General features: G+C 33.3%; 1 protein-coding gene across 1 annotated transcript; it reads left to right on the top strand.

The window, feature by feature from the left end:
- Positions 1–408: 408 nt before the first annotated feature.
- LOC114336295 (probable cytochrome P450 6a13) lies at positions 409–17,206 on the top strand. Its single transcript, XM_028286637.2, has 4 exons — positions 409–877; positions 6,318–7,022; positions 9,918–10,169; positions 15,646–17,206. The coding sequence occupies exons 1-4, from the start codon at positions 454–456 to the stop codon at positions 15,816–15,818; spliced, it is 1,554 nt and encodes a 517-aa protein (XP_028142438.1). The 5' UTR covers positions 409–453; the 3' UTR covers positions 15,819–17,206.
- The last annotated feature ends 1,624 nt before the right edge of the window (positions 17,207–18,830 follow it).

The raw sequence follows: 18,830 nt of genomic DNA, 5'->3' as shown, positions 1-18,830 counted from the left end.
GGTCGCAAAGCACACACGTGGAGAAGATCGATCATGGACGAGATAAGAGGTGAAGGAAAGGCTTGGAATGAGGTGAAGGCCTTAGCGCAAAATATAACCTGATGTCTGCTGGTTGAATAAGTCTGTCTACAGAGGGTCTCCTTGTTTTAGTCCTCTATTGACGTTAAACTGATTTACGATACATCCTTCTATCACCACTTTATTCGGTTGGATAGACATCTAATTTTTTCTTACTGTTTTCTTATCTATAACATTACCTTGCTTACATTTTTTCTTTTTCAATTGTTCATTCATGATAATAAACTATCTATTTTTTTTTGGTTTCATATCAGCTATAATTCAATTAAGATTTGATTGGACTGATTAGAAAAACATATATTAGGCTGCAGAATTAAGCTAAGGGCCTTTATAGTTCAAGCTAGTAATTGTGCACTAGTGATCACTGTAAGTACCATGGAGATTATAACCATTTTTTTATATACTACAGTGATGGTATTATCACTGTATTTCTTTTTCAAATGGAATTATTCATACTGGTCAAGAATAGGACTAGAATACCTCCAACCACTATACTTTTTTGGTAACACTATCAGTTTATTATACGGAGTATCCATGGGTGACACGTTCAAGAAAATTTACAACGACATGAAGGCCAAAGGTTTCAAACATGGAGGACTTTTCTTCTTTTTCCTTCCGCTTTATATGCCTGTAGATTTGGATATCGTGAAGAACGTTTTGCAGAATAGTTTTGAACATTTCATGAACCATGGTATATACCACGACGAAGAACGTGAACCGATCACGGCGCATTTGTTTAGTTTGGAGAATGACAGATGGAGAATGTTGAGGAAGAAGTTGTCACAAACGTTCACTTCCGGTAAGCCTTGTCTTTATTTATTTAGGTTTCTTTTAAATATTAATTTTTTATCAACAATACAATTTATTTTATTACCTAGCTGCAAACTTTGCCCATTCTTGCTTTATTCATTGGTAAGTTTGACTTTGAAAATGACCTTGTTGCATTTTCTTGTTCTTTTTTAAGATGTCGTTTTTGCCATCTTTTTGGACATATTTACAAGCTCGTGTCATAATAAATAATATAAAATTTATTATAAATTATTTTTTAAATTAAAAGTCAGCCCTTTTTTGAACGGTTTCTTAATAAAAATTTTGATAAAACGTTGAAGTTTTTTTAATATATCTTTAAAGTGAAGCCTCAAAGGCTTTATTTCGATCGACTAAATACCTCTAGTTTTTAAACACTTTGGAGGGGGGGAGGAGGGCAAGTTAAATTTGCAGTCACTCTAGCGTTATGGGGATCTATTGGGTTAGAAGATTAGGTCCTAACACTAAAAAAAGGTTAAGTTAATTTCCCATTTTTTTTATTTTAATTTTCCATTTTCAACAATCGTTTTTCCCGATTATAGCGCCATCTTTCCATAACTCGAAAAATGTCTCGAATAAAGGTTACTTATTTTTACGCAAGGAATCCAAATTTGCAATAAAAATGTTCTATTTAAGATTTTAAAGTATCCCCCCACCCCACCTCCGTAGGTGGTCGAGTTTGATGCCATTCGATATATTTTTAAAAAATTACGAACACTTATTTTTAAATTTTTTTTATCTGATGTTCATTTCGCGAAATATCGCGAGGTTCCTATTTAAGGAAACCATTCTCGTTGGAACTTTACCGCGCTGAGCAGATGGGACGTGAATTATAAAGTTCCCTCATCTTCCTTAGTCTCAGCATCCGTTATGGCTTGCAAATTGTAGAAGCCTCGGAGGTGTTACCAGAGAAGGTTCCCATTGTTTTCAGTGAGTAGGATGTGGAACAGCATTTTTTGGTGTTGTTTTATGTGCTATTAAATTGAAAACTTAGTATTTTGCTAGCAGTTGCCGCTAGGGCATTCCTGCAATTTCGTTCGTTGTAATCCGTGACTAGTTGGGTGAGAGAGGGCAGCATATGTGCGTCCTGATGAGAGACTAATAAGTTTCGAAACGAGTAGAGGTGCTTGTTGCACTCTCTGATTGAACTGGAATAATGATGCGGCTGTATCTTTGTGTTGCAACGAAATTGAAAATGGTTATTCATTTTTGATTTACATGTTTACTCTGATTGGAGTACGAAGGGAACCATTCTCGTTGGAACTGTACTGCGCTGAGCACGTGAATGCATGGGACGTGAATTATAAATTGTAAAATTCCCTCATCTTCCTTAGTCTCAGCATCCGTTATGGCTTGCAAATTGTAGAAGCCTCGGAGGTGTTACCAGAGAAGGTTCCCATTGTTTTCAGTCTGGTAGGATGTGGAACAGCATTTTTGGTGTTGTTTTATGTGCTATTAGATTGAAAACTTAGTCTTTTGCTAGCAGTTGCCGCTAGGGCATCCCTGCCATTTCGTTCGTTGCAATCCGTGAATGCACGCCGGGGTTTGTTCTAGTTGGGTCAGAGAGGGCAGCATATGTGCCTCGTGATGAGAGACTAATAAGTTTCGAAACCAGTAGAGGTGCTTGCTGCACACTCTGATTGAACTGGAATAATGATGGAGCTGTAGTTTAGTGTTGCAACGAAATTGAAAATGGTTATTCATTTTTGATTTACATGTTTACTCTGATTGGAGTACGAAGGGAACCATTCTCGTTGGAACTTTACCGCGCTGAGCAGATGGGACGTGAATTATAAATTGTAAAATTCCCTCATCTTTCTTTGTCTCAGCATCCGTTATGGCTTCCAAATTGTAGAAGCCTCGGAGGTGTTACCAGAGAAGGTTCCCATTGTTTTCAGTCTGGTAGGATGTGGAACAGCAGTTTTTGGTGTTGTTTTATGTGCTATTAGATTGAAAACTTAGTCTTTTAATATATTTTCAGTTTGCAGATAATTAATTTTAGATAATGTCTTTACTTCTCTATTTTTTTTTATTTTCGATTCGACTTATGTGGTCCTTCCATTTTACTCTTCCGTTTTTTACTCAGTTTTAAATGTTCTTTACCTTGCATCTCCATCTTACATCTGTACTTCTATTTCTGTCCCATAATACCTTGACACAGATTTTTGGCTGGGATTGGTTTTCATATCTGCTGTTTTTAGCATTCATTTTTGTCCTCTTGCCTTGGTATCATGTCGAGAGTTTTTGCCTCGTATATCATTATTGGTCTGATGACTTTTTTTGTAAATTCTGCCTTTCATTTCTTTTCCGATATTTTTGTTTCTCCATATTGTTTCATTGAAGCAACCTGTGGCTCTGTTTGCTCTATTCATTTGATTTTCCTCTTTTGTTTCGGGCTTTCCGTAGGTAGATAGTGTGATGACTAGATGTTTAAACTCCATCACTTGTTCTATCACCTGACCCTCCAGGTCTACTTTGTATTTTAGTAAATTTGCCGTTTTTTGGGGAAATTAACATGTTAAAGTTTCTGGTGGTTGTGGTTATAACAAAATGGTGCCTACATTGTAAATCATCTTTACTTTGAGAGATTATTATTTCATCGTCTGCATATAAAATTATTATTTTAAGCTGATTTTCTTCCATTTGGTATCTTTCCTTAGTGTTCATTTTTTTTATTAAGTATTTCATCCACGATCAGGCTGAACAATAGAGGACTCAGGTAATCTTCCCGTCTTATCCCATTGCAAGCTTCAATTAGGCTAGTTTGGTCCCTTATTAGTTCACTTATACCCTGAGCTAATTAGCAAAATTCATGGAAAAGTTATTTACCAGCAATTTTATTGCTGGAATCGAATTATAAGATCCTATATATTAATAATATAGGTATGCGAAGTCCGCAGATAGTGTGCTACTTTTTTTATAAACAAAATGGCGCTGACAAATCGTATTTTTTTCAACTATTGCTCTATAACTCCAAAGATTTTAACATTACAACAAAAACACCCAAATAAAAATACACCGCAATTAAATTCTGCATAGAGATATATTTTTTCCGATTTGCTCCGACGAAAATTTTCCTCGGAAAATGCGGGTTTTCCCATATAATTAAATAACTTAGTGACATCAAAGCTTTCTTGGTATAGATTGTAATTCCAGAAGCCGGTGAAAATTAAACGAATATTTTAGCAACAATTCAATTGTTAATTAACAAATTACGATCGCAATAATAACCAAAATAATCATGATACATTGATCAAACTTATAAAGAATATAAAGATGAGATGCGTATTTAATATTTTATCGACAAAATATAAATTTTTCGATTTTTTGCATAATTATTAAATTTTGAAAAATAAATAGTTATAATACGCTGGTCTAATTAGTAAAGTACAAAGAAAGGTTATTTACCAGCAATTTCATTACTGGAATCGAATATTATGATCCTATATATTAATAATGTAGGTATGCCAAGTCCGCAGATAGTGTGCTACTTTTTTTATTAACAAAATGGCGCCCCCAAATCGCGCTTTTTTCAATTAGTGGTCTATAACTCCTAATATTTTAAGTTTACACCAAAAACACTCAAATAAAAATTCACCTCAATTTAATTCTACATATAGGCATGTTTTTCCCGATTTGCTCCGACGAAAATTTTCCTCGGAAATTGTGGGTTTTCCCAACAAAATCTCGAATTTTCAAATAATTTTTTTGGCAAGTGATTATTTATCAATAATTAAATAACTTGGTGAAATAAAAGCTTTCTTGGTGTAGATTATAACTGCAGAAGCCGGTGAATATTAAACGAATATTTTAGCAACAATTCAATTGTTAATTAACAATTTACAGTCGCAATAAAAACCAAAATAATCATGAAACATTGATCAAACTTAGAAAGATTTTAAAGATGTGATGCATATTTAATATTTTGTCGACAAAATATAAATTTTTTATTTTTTTGCATATTCTTTAAATGTTAAAAATATAGTTATAAACAAATTAACATTTCTCAGAGATTGTTTATTATATTCTAATTTAAAAAATAATTAAAATGCGTATTTCAAAGTTCTTGAAAATGAATGCTTCAAAAAATGTTTCCAACCATTTGCAAAAAAGTTATGAAACAACAAAATAAATATACGATTGCTCCGTTGTTTATAATTTGTTTTAATTGTTTCAAAGCTTAAAAGTGAGTCTGTGGTACAATCTAATTACTCACAAAAAATATCAAATATTAGTTCCATGGTATTATTTTAATCAAAGATTAAAAACACTTTTTTTGTAATTTTTAGCGCGAAAGTAGGCTTGATATAGAGCCGGAGATGTTCACCCGAAACGGCTGACACGCTTTAAACTCGCGCGAGTTGTGTATGCGGACGGGTATAATACATAATATATAGCTACGGTACTGTATTAGTCTACTTTCGCGCGTGTAAATTACAAAAGAAAATATTTATAATCTTTAATTAAAATACACCTAAATATTAAACTAATAATCGATATTTTTTGTAAGTAATTAGCTTGTACTTCACTTTTACGCTTTGAAAGAATTACAAAAAATTATAAACAACGCAGTAATCGTATGTTTATTTTGCTGTTTCATAACTTTTTTGCAAATGGTTGTAAAAAAGATTTAAAACATTCATTTTCAAGATATTTGAAATACGCATTTTAACTATTTTTTAAAATTAGAATATAATAAAAACTTTCTGATAAACGTTGATTTGTTTATAACTATTTTTTTTAAACATTTAAAGATTATGCAAAAAATAAAAAATTTATATTTTGTCGACAAAATGTTATATAGGCATCTCATCTTTATAAGATTTCAAAGTTTGATCAGTGTATCATAATTATTTTGGTTATTATTGCGACCGTAAATTGTTAATTAACAATTGAATTGTTGCTAAAATATTCGTTCAATTTTTACCAGCTTCTGGAACTCTAATCCAAACCAAGAAGGCTTTTAAGTCACCAAATTATTTAATTATTGGTGGATAATTATTTATCTAAAACTTTATTTGAAAATTAAAGATTTTGTTTTGAATACCCGGATTTTCCGAGGAAAATTTTCGTCGGAGCAGATCGGAAAAGACATATCTCTATGCAGAATTTAATTTCGGTGAATTTTTATTTGAGTGTTTTTGTTGTAAAGTTAAAATCTTCGGAGTTATAGAGCAATAATTGAAAGAAACACGATTTTCGGGCGCCATTTTGTTTATAAAAAAGTAGCACATTATCTGCGGACTTTGCATACCTATATTATTAATATATATAATCATAAGCTCCGATTCCAGCAATAAAATTGCTGGTAAATAACTTTTCCCCAAAATGGCCTATTCTCCGAATATCAGCCCAGACTATTAATATTCTATTTATATTGCAATTTTCTATTTTTTAAAGCTTTATAAATAACATCACATTGTTTGTTTTAGGTAAAATTAAGATGATGTATCCCACACTATTTTCGTGTTCAGCTGGAATAAAGGACAGACTACAGAAACATGCTGAACTTCAAGACGCTGTGGACATTAAGGATCTATTCATGCGTTTCACCATCGATGTCATCAGCTCGGTTGCTTTTGGCCTTAACTCCAACTCATTAAAAGAAAACGAATCGGAAATCATAGACATAGCATACAAGATGTTTGATGCAGTTTCTCCCAGAGAACGTCTAAAGGAGGCAGCAATTTTCTTGTTCCCCAAACGGTTTTTGCAAGCCATTAAATTCAAATTCATGAATGCTAACATAGAGAACTTCTTCTTCAGCATGGTGGGCGGTACTGTAAAATACAGAGAAGCCAACAACATATACAGGAAAGATTTTATGCATTTGTTGCTACAACTTAAAAACAGGGGTAAATTATCAGATGATAAACGGATTATCAGTGAAGAGGGTGAACAGATTGGTGAAGATTTTATTAGTTTTAACGAGTTGGTAGCTCAATGTTTTGTCTTTTTTACTGCCGGATTTGAAACTTCTGCTACAACGTTATCTTTTGCAATGTTGGAATTAGCTCTAAATCCAGATATTCAGGAAAAGCTTAGAGAGGAAATTATCACAGTTTTGGACGATCATGATGGAGAATTCAGTTACGAAGCAGTAATGAAAATGGAATATGCGGAAAAAGTAATATTTGGTAAGTAGAGTACAATATTTAATTGTTGATGGTAAATAATATTAAGACATGAAGAGTTCTAATACTGGAGAGGTTTTCAAATAGTCTTTTCTTTGAACTGCATATTCTATGAACTTCTCTTTTAGAACATATTTCTTCTTTTTCTTTCTTCTGTATATACGCAATTCAACTTGTTCATTGGCGGATTGATACCTCTATGGAAGGTTGCCACTACACCTTTTGCGCAGTCGTCCGATGCTTCTGCTGATTGGTGATTTATCTCTTACTATTTTGACCACACGGGTTTCCCGCATTCTGCTTATTTAGTTATTCTATTATTTTTTCTATTTAGTGTCCATTCGTTTATACACTGTACATTATATTTTACTACTATGTAATTCTTCTCGGTACTCTACTCCTCGTTAGTGATCTTACATCAGCTTTATAAATTCTTGACTTCATCTCAGTGATAATATGTTGTTTCGCCATAATATAGTGTTAAGCATAGGGGAGAGCGAGTACAATTGTAATGCGGTACAAATGTAACATTGCTTATAAACTTATTGTTTTGGGTCGAATAGAGCTGGCAATGCTGCACGTAAGATAGTGTTTAGTGATTGAATGTTGACCGTAGTTTGGCGATGTTAAGTGAGGTAGTTACGTTGTTAAACGAAAATATTCTTTTTTACGTCTGGCCAGTAAAATTAATTAAATTTTGTATTTTTTGGATAATCGCTCTGGTTGGAGAGACTCATATTATACATTTATTAATATACTTATTAAATTAACATTAGATTTCGTGACGTGTTATAAAATTCTGACAAATCATTGGCATGTCGTTGTGGTACAATTGTAACACTAGCAACGCGTACAATTGTAAGGTGTATTACTCATACCCGTATATACCTACATACAATTAGATATGTTTGTATCACTATGTATATATATATATATATATATATATATATATATATATATATATATATATATATATATATATATATATAATAAGGTAATATATTACATACAAATATATTTATATGTAATATAGGTATACCTATATATTGTATATGTGTGTGTGCGTTTTGGAATACATTTTTGATTTATATGTTCACTTAAAGTAGTAGTAAGTAGGTCTTTATATAATATTTAATTTTTTATTGGTTTACAAGGCACATGTTTATAAATGCTTATTTTGGGAATAAGTTAAATACGATTCAATGATCATGACCTTGTTACGTTTGTCCCCTTTATGTGTTACAATTGTCGCTCGAATGGGTACAGATATACCACTTGTTGTTAAGTTAAAGTGATGCATTTTTCTAGTTACCTAATCAATAAAACTTACACAATAAAATTCAAAATTGAAGTTAAATGTTCAACATATATTCCTCTATTTTTATATCCCACTTATATGGAACCCATTTTTAATAAAAAATTTCAAGTAAAAAATGTTACAATTGTACCCGCTCTCCCCAACTGCCAGTCTATTTGCTTTTTGTACTATATCTCTCTTCTTTGTCGAGGTCTCTATAGGACACATTATTGGACAGTGTAATTCCAAGACATTCTATTTTAATTCTTTGTTCAATACTGATGTCATCAATTCCTATTTTACATCTGATTAGCTCTTTGCTGATTATTATTATTATTATTGTTTTAGTTTTCTGAGATTAGATTGTCATATCAGATACTCTTTTGCTTTTATAATCTTGTACACGTCTTGCAGATTATCTTCAGCTCGGACTATCAATATTGAGTCCTCTGCGTAATAGAGTATTTTTAAAATATAAAGGAAAAGATTCCTCTCATTGGCTGTATACCATAATAAAAACTTACTAATGAAGTAAAAACCTCACATGTAGGTAGGTGGTATATAATTTATTAAAAAATTTTTTCTAAAAATGATCCAAGATGGATAAAATCACAAACGTTTTCGGACCAATCAGTCCATCATCAGGTGGTAGAAACTTCAGATCCAAAGTAGTTGGAACTAGCTACATATTTAGGTCAAAGACCTTAATGTAATAATAATTATGCCATTTAGGCAACAAAAATGTCGACAATAAGTCGATGTCACAAGAAATTAAATTGCAACGGTATTACAAAGTGGTCTTCATCTTGGCCTCAAACTGACAGACTTGAGTTCAGATTAGAGTTCAGTTACAGACTAGTAAGAGTATTTTTACTTCTGTGTTTCCCATTGTGTATCCTCTTCCTTTGTTGACACTTTTGATGATTTCATCCACGATTAAATTGAATCTATAAATATAGGTTCTGTAAGTGGTCTAATTATTCCGACTTCCATTTTATTGCTGTGATGAATTATTTTCAATAGTTTTATGATATTTAGCGAAAAGTCTCTATTATACAGGAAAAGGATTCATCTTTGAGTCTTATTACGTCAAATGCTTTCTTTAAGTTAATAAGACAGAAATGCTGGTTTGTTATACTCTAATGATTTCTTAGTAATTTGTTTTAAGACGAATATTGCATCTGTCCACTGTCCTTCCATTACAAAAACTCTGTCGTTCATCTGATAAACTTATCGTCTGATTCATAGGTTTTTGTAATATTTTAGTTCTGAGTTTTATTGTAGTATTTAACAAGTTTATGCATCTGTAGATTTTGGGCCGTTTTTATCTCCTTTTTTGAATAGTATATTAATTAGTTCGCTCATTCTCCATTCTTCCGGTATAGTGTTATATAATTTTATTAATTAATGTTGTTAATTGTTCTGTCATTGCTGCTCTACAAAATTTCAGTAACTCATTTGGTATTCTATCTTTACCTCCATCTTTTCTGCACTTCACCTTTTTGAGCTTTTTTTTTCGAAAATATTTCGAACACATTTCAATGTTAAAAGGCATACATTCTTTTATTTTAAAATAATTTTAAAATAATTTACTATTTTAGAAACTCTTCGAAAGCATCCCCCTGGACCAGTTATACCTAGGATTTGTACAAAGGATTATAATGTGCCAGACACGAATATAACCATTAAAAAAGGCACGCGAGTAGTTATTCCAGGCTTGGCTATCCACAATGATCCCGATATTTATCCTGAGCCAGAAAAGTTTGATCCTGAAAGATTTAGCGAAGAAAATAAAGCAAAGAGGCATCCGTGCGCATTTTTGGCATTTGGAGAAGGTCCCAGATATTGTATAGGTAAGTACCGTTTAACGATGTCCAAAATTTGTACTCATTTTTCACACACAAAAATTTACGTTTGCTCCCTAACTGAAGGGGTGGGTGCAATAACCAGGTAGCTCCATATTTTAAAACTTGTGGGAAATCGAAAAAAACCTCCTAAAAATTCAAAATTAGTTTATTTTTGATTATTTTTTTTCCTGCGGTGAAAGCATGTAAAGAGAAAGTTTTTACGTAGTTTTTGTAAATATTATTAATATCATACTTTAATAAAATAAAAAAAAAATTGGAGCTGCTTTGCCAAAAATATACAAAAAAATAGTTTTAGGTTTATTTATATGTTATTTGGATACAAAAAGTAAAGAAACTAAATAAAATGTCCTTATTACATTATTATCAAAATACAAACTAATCAGTGGAATATGAAAACATAAAAAACAGGTAATATTCTTCTTAGGTTACTAGTGTTCATCTTCAGTTTCGGAAGTTTCGCATTCTTCTGGCTCTACAGAAACAAGTTGTTGGTAGTAAGTAGCACATTTCAGCCTCGCCAACATACTTTTTGGCCAATTCCATGACATTTAATAGCTTATCCCTTTTCAAAGGCAACGGGGCATTATAAACCGTATTGTGTACTTGTAGAAAAATCGGTACACAAGATTTCTTTAGAAGAACGAAATCCTCAGTCACAAAACCATTCGCTGACTCCGAGCACATAACAGTCTCTCTATGTGTATCACTAAATTCGATAACTTTATATTTCGATATGGTAAATTTTGCACCAGAACTATTTTGAATATTGATTTTCTTAAAAAATGGCTCCAGAACTTCTTTATAGTTTAGAATCATATCTTGTTTAACAGTTTTCACAATAAACTTCTTACTGGTATTTGCTATCATGCATTGCCATTCCTCTGGCAGATAAACTCTTTCTTTCTTTCTTTTTTCTTTTTCCACCAGAGCAAACGACCTGTCACAGGGCAAAAAACTATGCCCAGGTTCGGGATAACGATGTCTTATTCTCTTGAATCTTCTATACAATAGAAGAGATTGCCAAAAGTGAACAAGAACGGAGTTCTTGTTCTGCGCAGCACAGTTGTCACTAAAAACGTAAAGGGTTGTTACCTGCGGATCAATGTAGTTATTAATAAAATCGTGTAAGCAACTTATCACTTCATTTGGAAATTTTTGACCCGTTATTTCATCGAAAACATAAAAGTAACTCTTCGAAACGCTGCCCTTATGGATGCAAAATGGATAAAACCACAACTGGCGCTTGTAGAACACGTCACCAGAAGGAACATGTGGCATGGGCATGTTTTGTTCAAAATAAAATGACATGACTTCAGCTCTGGGATCTTCCTTAGCCAAAACAGTTTTTTCTTTTAAATCTTTATAGAAAGTATCAGCTTTAGTCAGGTGCACTTTTTTTTCCACCTTCAATGTGTTTTGAGTTTCATCATCTTTGGCGCATTTTATTTTATTGTCAAGGATGTCGCAAGTTTTGCAAGTATCTGTTCTAAATTTTATTTTTTTTTTATTTTCTATTATGTTATTTTGCCAACAGTTAAGTGCAAGAACCAGGCAGCTCCAGGAACTGCCCGGTTCTTGCTACAAACCGAAAGCAAGGTAGCTCCAAATATCGTTGCCATTTATGCGCCGTTATTAAGAGATACCCGATTGTTGCAGGGAACGATCGGCCAATTTTTTTAAGAGTAAGTCACTAAAAATCTCGTTTTCGTAAAAAAGTGGAGCTGCCTGGTTATTGCACCCACCCCTTCAACTTCTCTTGGGTTTTCCCCCTTTCCTTCTATCAGTCAGGGAGCCCTATTGAATTTTGCTGTTGTTATTTCAACAATTTATACAAATTTCCTAAGATCACTATAAGAGTTTTATTTCTCAATAATATAGCCATTTTAATTTAAAAAATAAACTCGAGGTTTCTTAATATTGACGTCAGAAACTTTTATTAAGATTAAAATCAAACATACCTACGTAAATACATAATGAAATTCTTATCGATTGCCGATGTCTATTCCAGTAAAATTAAGAATTATTAATTGAATCTAGTCATTTTAATTCAACTACCCACTTGTAAATAATAGATAAATATGTTTTTAATTATTTGTAATAATATATCCACTCAATCTAGTTTTGACAAAACCATTATGTTAATATTTAGATAAATGTATTTATGCTAACTTTAAATTTTTTTTGAAATATTTGAAAATTTCAGTAGTTATGCAATCTTTTATTGAGTATATATATAATTATAATTAAGGAAGCTAAATCGGGGCAGGGTCTACTTATAATTTAGACACTTAGATCTCCTAAAACGGGTCCATTGTATCACTCGTATCATACGGACTAGGTCCATATGATAATATATTCTTCGGCGTTTCTGGAGGTCAGGCTGATCCGGTCTCTCATATCTCCTAGAATTATCCGGGGCTCCAAATGTGAGCTCCTAATAAACTTTTAGCAACTTTATAGCCTCAAAGAAAGCCACAAGTCAGTTTAGAGTTAGCCCCTTACTCGACTGCAGGAATCCAGGATCTACCACCTCTGATAGGCTAGTGTAGGGCAATTCCAGAGGACACGTGAGGAGGATTTTTCTTTCTCATTACATAGACAGCATCTTGGGCTATTCGCCAATGAGAGCAACCCCCTATTAACTGCAGTAACCAGTAAGCATACTGAGCACCAGAGCGCATCTTCTACGGTCTAGAAGAAGAGTTGTGGAACATAAATCAGTGCTCTTTTGCACCCAAAAACTAGCTAATAGCTGACTTTGAACGTTTTCAAAGCCTTTAGCGCTGATTGACGATTAGACCAGATAGAGATGCTCCTGCCTGAGGAGGCTCTATCTAATATTTCTTGAATACATACCAGAATTGTAATGATCTCGGTCTAAAAAACTGATGCATGAGAGCCGAGAGCTTCTCTGGACTCAAATTCGACGCCACCACCATACATTCATGCACCTGCCCGCTCATCTAGTCTGGAACTATCTATGAAACAGTACTATCTATGATCCATCGGATCAGTGTAGGTTTCCGTTTCATCCACTAGAAATCCCCGTCAGGAAATTGAATCAAGAAGAAGGATGAAAACTCAAATTAAGGGGGCATATTGTCTTGTAGCGTAAAAAGTACAAGGCCGCACTCAATGGCCTGTTTTCAAATGTCACAATGACCCTTATTCTTTAAGTGCCATCTCCGCGGCGGAGGTCGGCAATCATCATAGCTATTCGTATTTTAGAGATAGCTGCTCTGAAAAGTTCATTTGATGTACATCCGTACCACTCTCTCAGGTTGCGCAGCCACGATATTCTGCGTCGCCCTATGCTTCTCTTTCCTTGAATCTTTCCCTGCATAATCAATTGGAGCAAGTTGTATCTCTCTCCACGTGAAATATGTCCGAGATATTCCAATTTTCTTGTTTTGATGGTATTTAGGATTTCCATTTCTTTATTCATCCTTCTCAGAACCTCTTTGTTTGTAACGTGTTCTGTCCACGATATTTTCAGAATTCTTCTGTACACCCACAGCTCGAATGATTCTAGTTTTTCCATTGATGCAGCATTCAAGGTCCAAGCTTCCATTCCATAAAACAGAGTCGAGAAAACGTAGCACCTAGCCAACCTAACTCTTAGCTCCAACTTCAAATCTCTTGTGCAGAGCACTTTCCTCATTTTATTAAAATTTGCTCTAGCCTTTTCTATCCTGATTTTGATTTCCTGTAAGTAATCTCCTGTGGAGTTGATCATTGTTCCAAGGTATGCATATTGATCGACTCGTTCGATATTGGATCCGTTGATGACGAGATTTTCGTTATTTCTTTGAGTTTTCGATATTCTCATAAACTTTGTCTTCTTGACATTCATTGTTAGCCCATATTCTTCTCCAAACTCTGCTATTCTGGTCACCAGCCTCTGAAGATCGCCAATATTTTCAGCTAAGATGACAGTGTCATCCGCATATCTAATGTTGTTAATGGGAACTCCATTTACCTTTATTCCAGCTGTTTCACCATCCAGAACTTTTTTCAAGATCTCTTCCGAGTAGGCATTAAAAAGAACCGGCAACAACACGCATCCCTGTCTCACTCCACGTCTGATTTCAATTTCCTCCGACAGCTGATCGTTAACACGTACCTTTGCTCGTTGCTTATAGTATAAATTCGATATAAATTCGATATAAATTCGATAATGACCCATCCACCCATTAATTCTCAACCAGTATCTAGAGCAGTTAAGAAGATAGGCTGCAATCATGGCTTCGTGATCTACAATAGCATGATTCTTCTAATTCTAGAAGAATTTTTTACTTAGCAACAACATTTTTGTTTATTTTAGTAATATTTTGTATTCTGACAACGGCACCCGATTTGGGCGTCGAAACGTTAATAAAATTATTTTTTCATTTTAATTGTGGCTTATTTCCCATATAAATATAATTAATCATAAAAATGCCACAAGGAAATAGCTTCAGAACAACACTACAATAGCATGTAGAGAAGGTAAACTCAACAGAGCCTCAAGAAGCTGCTGTGAGAGTGGTCCTTATGGCCAATGAGATGCCAAAAGCATGTCAACCGCTGGACGTGAGCCAAGTGGTCCTTAGCTGAAGACAGTCTACGGAGCTATAGCACAATAGCCGCATACGTCAGTATAAGATTTATCATAGATTGGTTCATCCAGTATAGAATTTTCGGCTGCAGACACTGTTTAGTTCCGGAAGCTCTTCTGCACGCCCAGTTGCAACAGGCTTCTTCTCCGGGTAAACTGGACCACATCAGTCTTCTGCTGTGGTACAGATTAAGAGAAGAGACCCTAATCAGTAAAACTACGTCATCGGCATGCACACATACCTTATTTGGACAGTCGTTGAAAAAGGCTGCCAACTACCAAGCACCACAGCAAGGGGGACAGAACTCCTTCATGAGGGCAACCACAAGATACCGACGCCCAAACACATTAGCCATTACAATTTGTGACCACAAGTTAAGTTTTTCATAAAGTGGGGGACTTCTCATTTTTTAATTTAATTTTCCATTTTCAACAATCGTTTTTTCCGATTATTGTGCCATCCATAATTCTAAAATATGTCTCGAATAAAATTTGCTTATTTTGCGTAAAGAATCCAAATGTTCAATGAGAATTGGGGGCTCCAATTTAATATTTCAAAGTAACCCGCTACCTCACCTCCGTGGGGGCCGTGTTTGGTGCCATTCGATAGATTTTTGAAAAATATTGAACACGCATTTTTTAGTTTTTCGATCTGACGCTTATTTCGCGAAATATTCGTTTTTTTGTGAAATGTCATTCGCCCATTTCCTTACGCCCCGCTCAAATCGTCAGATTTTTTCAATATACAAATATAACGCGCTAGAGTTACTGCAAAAATCCCCACTTGGGCTCCCCTACCATTATATTTTGTTAGCCCAGAATCTTAAAATACATAACTAATACAATACTTTTATTATTTTGCAGGTTCCAGATTCGGAATATTAGAATGTAAAGTGGCACTAGCAATAATCCTAAGCAATTTCAGGATAGGACTTCATAAAAAGACCAAAATTCCAATTAAATACGCCTACACGAACGCTTTCATTTTGGGCGTTAAAGGAGGAATCTGGATAACAGTTTCCAACTTAAATGAATAGAACAGCATTTTACGAATCAAATTTTGGAAGCTTAGGGATAGAATCTAAAAAAAGAAATCTCAAATAACTTATTTATATAGGCGAATTTTTTATACGGATATTAGAAAATTAGAAGAACCGAACTAAAAAAAAAATGTACGAAAAGATGATGACTATAAAACTTGTCCTTTGTTTAAATTTATTTTACATACTTAAATTCAATTTGCAATGATATCACTTTTAGATTTTTAAATCTTGATTCTAACATGAATTATCGGTGCTACTTAATCAGTACTTCACTTTAGAATATTCACAATAGTTTTAGATAAGTTACTGACGCACTTTTATTGTCTATGCATAATTAGAAAAAAGTAGAGCGGGGACACATTAAGAAATTATGAAATTTTACCTTTATTTAGAAAATATGTTACCTTTTTGAAAACGTTTTCTTTCCTTGTTAGAATTATTTTTTTAAAAATATGAACTATTTTACAATTATCTCGTATAAAAGGATTGAGATAAAATATGATACCAACTAAATATATTTTAAACAAAAAAGACGCTATTCATGAAATTTACATGCAAGTGACACATAACGCATATGACGCCATATTTTTTATTACTACCTACTCTACTTTAGAAATACACTTAATATATTTATTTTATATGGAACACCCTATATATTTTTGCATATTGTTAAAGAACTCACTATGAATAATTCACATATACCAAAAAAAAACGGGAATAAGTTCAGGAGAATGAGCAGGCCCCTTTATATATCCTCTACATCCAATCCATCGATTTTGTAACAACTCGCTGATGATTTTCTGTTGGAGTGAATGAGAAGGGAGTGGTAAACTCCAACAGAAGTAGTAAAAAGAAGAAGATCTACTTAATGTAGCCAAAGGACAAAAATGTGTGGCTTCTCCGTTGAAGAAGCTGGAGTAACTAAAATACAACTTTGTAGTAGTATTTGTATGGAAGGATGCCAAGACAAAGAATATCGAATTGATACAGGACTAGAGATGAGAAATCATTAATAGATAGATATAACTTGAATGGCTAGCTAAATATGTATGAGAAGGGCCACTTGACACTCAAGGAAGGATTCGGCCAATTTGCACGGCTATTTTTGGCCAGACAATAGATTAAAGGAAGTGACAATGATGGCTCGAAAAGAAGATATGAAGATAATGTTCAGAAAATAGATAGAGTAAATATAATAATATACTGAAAATAGAATGAATTTTTGGGCGCCAGAAGAAGGATAACTAGGTTAACGCTCTTCCAGGTATTCTACGCTGCTATAGAGTATGTCAAATTTGTAGTACAAGTATGTGAAAAGTTATTAAAGATTATTAAATTATAAAATATACTACTAAAAATAAAGGAGTAATAAGAAAAAAAAATCACAATAAATGTATATTTATTGAATGTAACTACTAGATCTTTTTAACAATCTCTGAGTTAGGACAAGTAACTAGTGTGTAACTCTAACATGACAGGAAAAAGTGATACTAGTGAAAGTCAATTACAAAATCATCATACAACTATGATCTAAGAATACTCTTTATAAGGTTAGAAAAACTGACTACGGGTACCTCTAATACAGGAAGTACAACTTACAACTAGGTTAGTAGAACCCTCACCAAATAATAATTGTACGTTTATAATACGTACACCTTAATTAAATACTACCTGATACTATATATAACATATAAATACCTCACTGTGAGTGGGACAGGCACAAGCCTTATTGAATAAATAAACCTACGAGTGGATACACAGATCCTTTTCCTAACTCGTGGTTTATAATAGTAATAATAACAAGTGAAACCAAAAACTAATCTGAGGGATTAGAATCCAGAAGTTCATATGAATTTAATAAATTAAAGTTAAAGTTAAATAAAGTTAATAAGTTAAAGTTAAGTAAAGTTAATAAGTTCAAGTTAAATAAAGTTAATAATTACAATTTTGACTAATATGTGAAGTTAATTTTTAAAAATTTAATTAAACATATACTAAAATAATGGAATGAGTTTAAATAATTATACAAAAGTGGAACACAGCCTAAAAATAATCAAGATAAGAGTACCGACTACTATTATCAGGGAAAATATCTGAGCTCAGAAATTTATACCTTTATAGATTGCAGAGTGTTGGGGAACGCTATCAATTAAATATTATGTTGTAAAGAAAAAAAACCTATAAAAAATATAAAGCAGGAAAAATGTGTGTGCAATTGAACTATAAAAAAAAATGTACTAAATATCACAAAACCAGTCTGTCTTTAATAAGAGCACAGTAAATGTTCCCAAACAAACCACTCTTTCCTAATCTTGAAGTTGATGTAATGAGCACCCAAGGGTGCTAACTCTCGCTAGCAGCTGTCCTGCTGGAGGTACAGGAGAGGAAGACTGGTAGAAAGCAGCTGAAGGTACTCAAAACTGTTGGAAAGCAGCTGGAGGTACTCAAAAAAAGAAAATGTGGAAATAATCCAGGCTGGTCGCCTATTGATTGTTTCTCTCTGTGTGGTCTGGCCTTGGTGTTGTTGTAGGGTGGCTTTAAGATTTCATGGTAGGTGCTAAAAAAAACACAGTGTGGTGTTACTACCAATCTACCAATGTCAAAAAAAGAAGCAAGAGATACGAGGAGGTGTTTTTATTCCTATGGGAATAAGAAGAAATAGGTCATTAAGTCCAAAAACTTGAATGACTAGACAGCTTGACCTTTTATCAGGTTGCTATCAGATGACCTTGGTCAAATAACACAAGTAATTTCCAATTGAAATACAAAATATAATTACTGTGAAAGAATATTTTATTATAATATATACACCGGTATATAGATATATTATACAAGGATGAAATATAGTAAGACTAAGCGATGGATACTTATTTGATCATCGTTCAAAAGATAGGAGTTCTGTAGACTTGAAAGGAATATAAAAAATGGAGTTTAAATTAGCTCTATTTTCCAACTGGAAGCACAAATTAACAACGAATATTGAATTATCTCTAGATGAGTTTGATC

Source organism: Diabrotica virgifera, chromosome 8 (assembly GCF_917563875.1).
Source record: "Diabrotica virgifera virgifera chromosome 8, PGI_DIABVI_V3a".
NCBI lineage: Eukaryota > Metazoa > Arthropoda > Insecta > Coleoptera > Chrysomelidae > Diabrotica > Diabrotica virgifera.
This window is presented reverse-complemented; position numbering and strand designations above follow the sequence as displayed.